The sequence below is a fragment of the Cyprinodon variegatus genome, unplaced genomic scaffold (genome assembly GCF_000732505.1).
Source record: "Cyprinodon variegatus isolate N-32 unplaced genomic scaffold, C_variegatus-1.0 Scaffold512, whole genome shotgun sequence".
NCBI lineage: Eukaryota > Metazoa > Chordata > Actinopteri > Cyprinodontiformes > Cyprinodontidae > Cyprinodon > Cyprinodon variegatus.
The window spans coordinates 299,133-301,107 of record NW_015150965.1 but is presented as its reverse complement, the minus strand read 5'-3'; the positions used below and the strand labels follow the sequence as shown (position 1 = coordinate 301,107).

Genomic DNA, 1,975 nt, shown 5'->3' with positions numbered 1-1,975 from the left:
TCGCACTAATTATGTCTTCTCTCTTAGGTGTTCCTGGGCAGCATGTGCACCGCATGGAAATGTGAGAGAAAAATATTGGAGATGAAGTGTGGGAGAAGCAACCGTGGCGAACTATCATGATTTGCGAACACCTCGCGATGGCGTTGTGCGTCGCGCTCCTTTGCCTTTTCTTGTGTCAGGGGGAAAGCAGCGGTATTTCAGAGGCCGCTGGCCTTTCCCAGGAAGATGGGGACTTGCGTGTGATTTCAAGCAAAAAGCAACAAGTCTTACCTCATCCAGAGTCCACAGATGTCTTGTTTGAGCAAATCAAAGAACTAGAAAGGCATTGTCAGGATGCAGAGGCTGATGTAATACCACTGCCAAGCCAAGCTTTTCAAATAAGTGGCAACAATCCAGCCAAGAAAATGGACACACTAGGCCTCCCTGAAATGTCTCCTACATCCTTTATGTCAAGACTTAGAACTGAGGTCACTGTGAAAAGTAACAAAGGGAGCAGAATGATTGATGGGGATGATGGTGGTTTAATTGATGATCACACTCTAGCGCCCTATTTAGAGGAAGAGATGTCCGCAGACAGCCGAGTTCAGCCTGGAAGGACCTGGAGCGGCTCTGAACTGGTCAAAGAGTCTGAAAGCCGTCAGTCAGACAGGAGCCCTCGTCGCCGCAGGAGCTGGCTCTGGAACCAGTTCTTTGTGATCGAGGAGTACAGAGGGCCAGAGCCTGTGCTCATTGGCCGGGTAAGCTGCTTTTGTCACCAGTCTGCACGCAATGTGAATCTGCTGCATGTTTTTGTGTGAATTAGGTTTGTAACCTATTCCTGAGGGCATCTCCTATTTTTTTTTTTTTTTTTTACAAATGCACTGTCAGTGGTATTACTCATGCACAGAATAATTTAATCAAAGCAAACACAACTGTCTGCAATGCTTTGTAGAGGCATTTGTATGTTTGCATTATCCATGCAGTGGAAGTGCACAACTTTTCACTCAGTTTCACTTAGTGTTCATTCACAATGCGTCTTGCACTCAATGTCTCTGCTTTTACGCTTCGAGGTTTGCCCGATGGACTGTGACATTTCCCACCAGAGTGTAAAGGAGAAATTGTATCCATGTATGTATGGTCCTGTGAGAAACTATTTTCCCTGATTGCATTTTTTTTTCTGCCTTTGCTTTTTTTATTCACTTTTATTGATTAGATCATTATCCAAATTTTTATATGAGACAAAATAACGTCTGTGATTTAATTTATTTGTAGGAAGAAAAAAAAACTATTCAAGCCAGGAAAAGGTTGTTGGCCTGTATTAGACTGTAAACATTTATGAGTCTATTTCCACAACCATTAACCACAGAGGGGAAAACAAAACGAAACATGAAACAGAGGGAAACTTTCCCAGAAGTGAGTGGCTAATCAACATTAGCACTGCCGACTTCACTTCTCTCAGTTAAGGTCAGAATATGTGATTTAACAATAAGGCAGAAAGACTGGGCAAGAATGCACCCATTTATTTATTTATTTATTTATTTACAGACCAAAACAGAAAAATATGACAAGACTTTCTCATATTTTCCTAAAAATATCTTGAAGATCCCCAAGTTATTTGGGAAACCTTTTGGGTGAAATGATGAAACTATCAGCGCTGTCAAACCCCGACAATTTACCCAGAATTGGCCTGACATCCCAGAATCACAGAATCTAAAACGCTGGCATATGCTGAACTTTCTATGTATTCTTTCAATTTTGGGCGTATGCATAGAGTATTTATAACGACTCCTGAATGTATGTCCAATGACAGCCTAACTTATGCATAACGCACCACATTGTATTGCCCATGAAATGTCATAAGTCAAATGTCAGTGTCCTGAGGGCGGCAGCAATGTGCTCGGAGGCGTCCTGCCTGCATAAAGAGCAGATGTATGTATTCAATTCAATTCAGTTTATTTATATAGCGGCAATTCACGACACATATCATCTCATGGCA

General features: G+C 42.0%; 1 protein-coding gene across 1 annotated transcript in view; it reads left to right on the top strand.

Annotated features, from left to right (window-relative positions):
- Positions 1 to 641: 641 nt before the first annotated feature.
- LOC107094888 (cadherin-24-like) overlaps positions 642 to 1,975 on the top strand; it is a gene marked incomplete at its 5' end in the record, with an annotated part of 52,059 nt that continues 50,725 nt past the window's right edge. The window contains one exon of the mRNA XM_015390773.1: positions 642 to 737. Within this exon, the coding sequence (XP_015246259.1) occupies positions 642 to 737 (96 nt within the window). The remainder of the gene's footprint in view (positions 738 to 1,975) is intronic.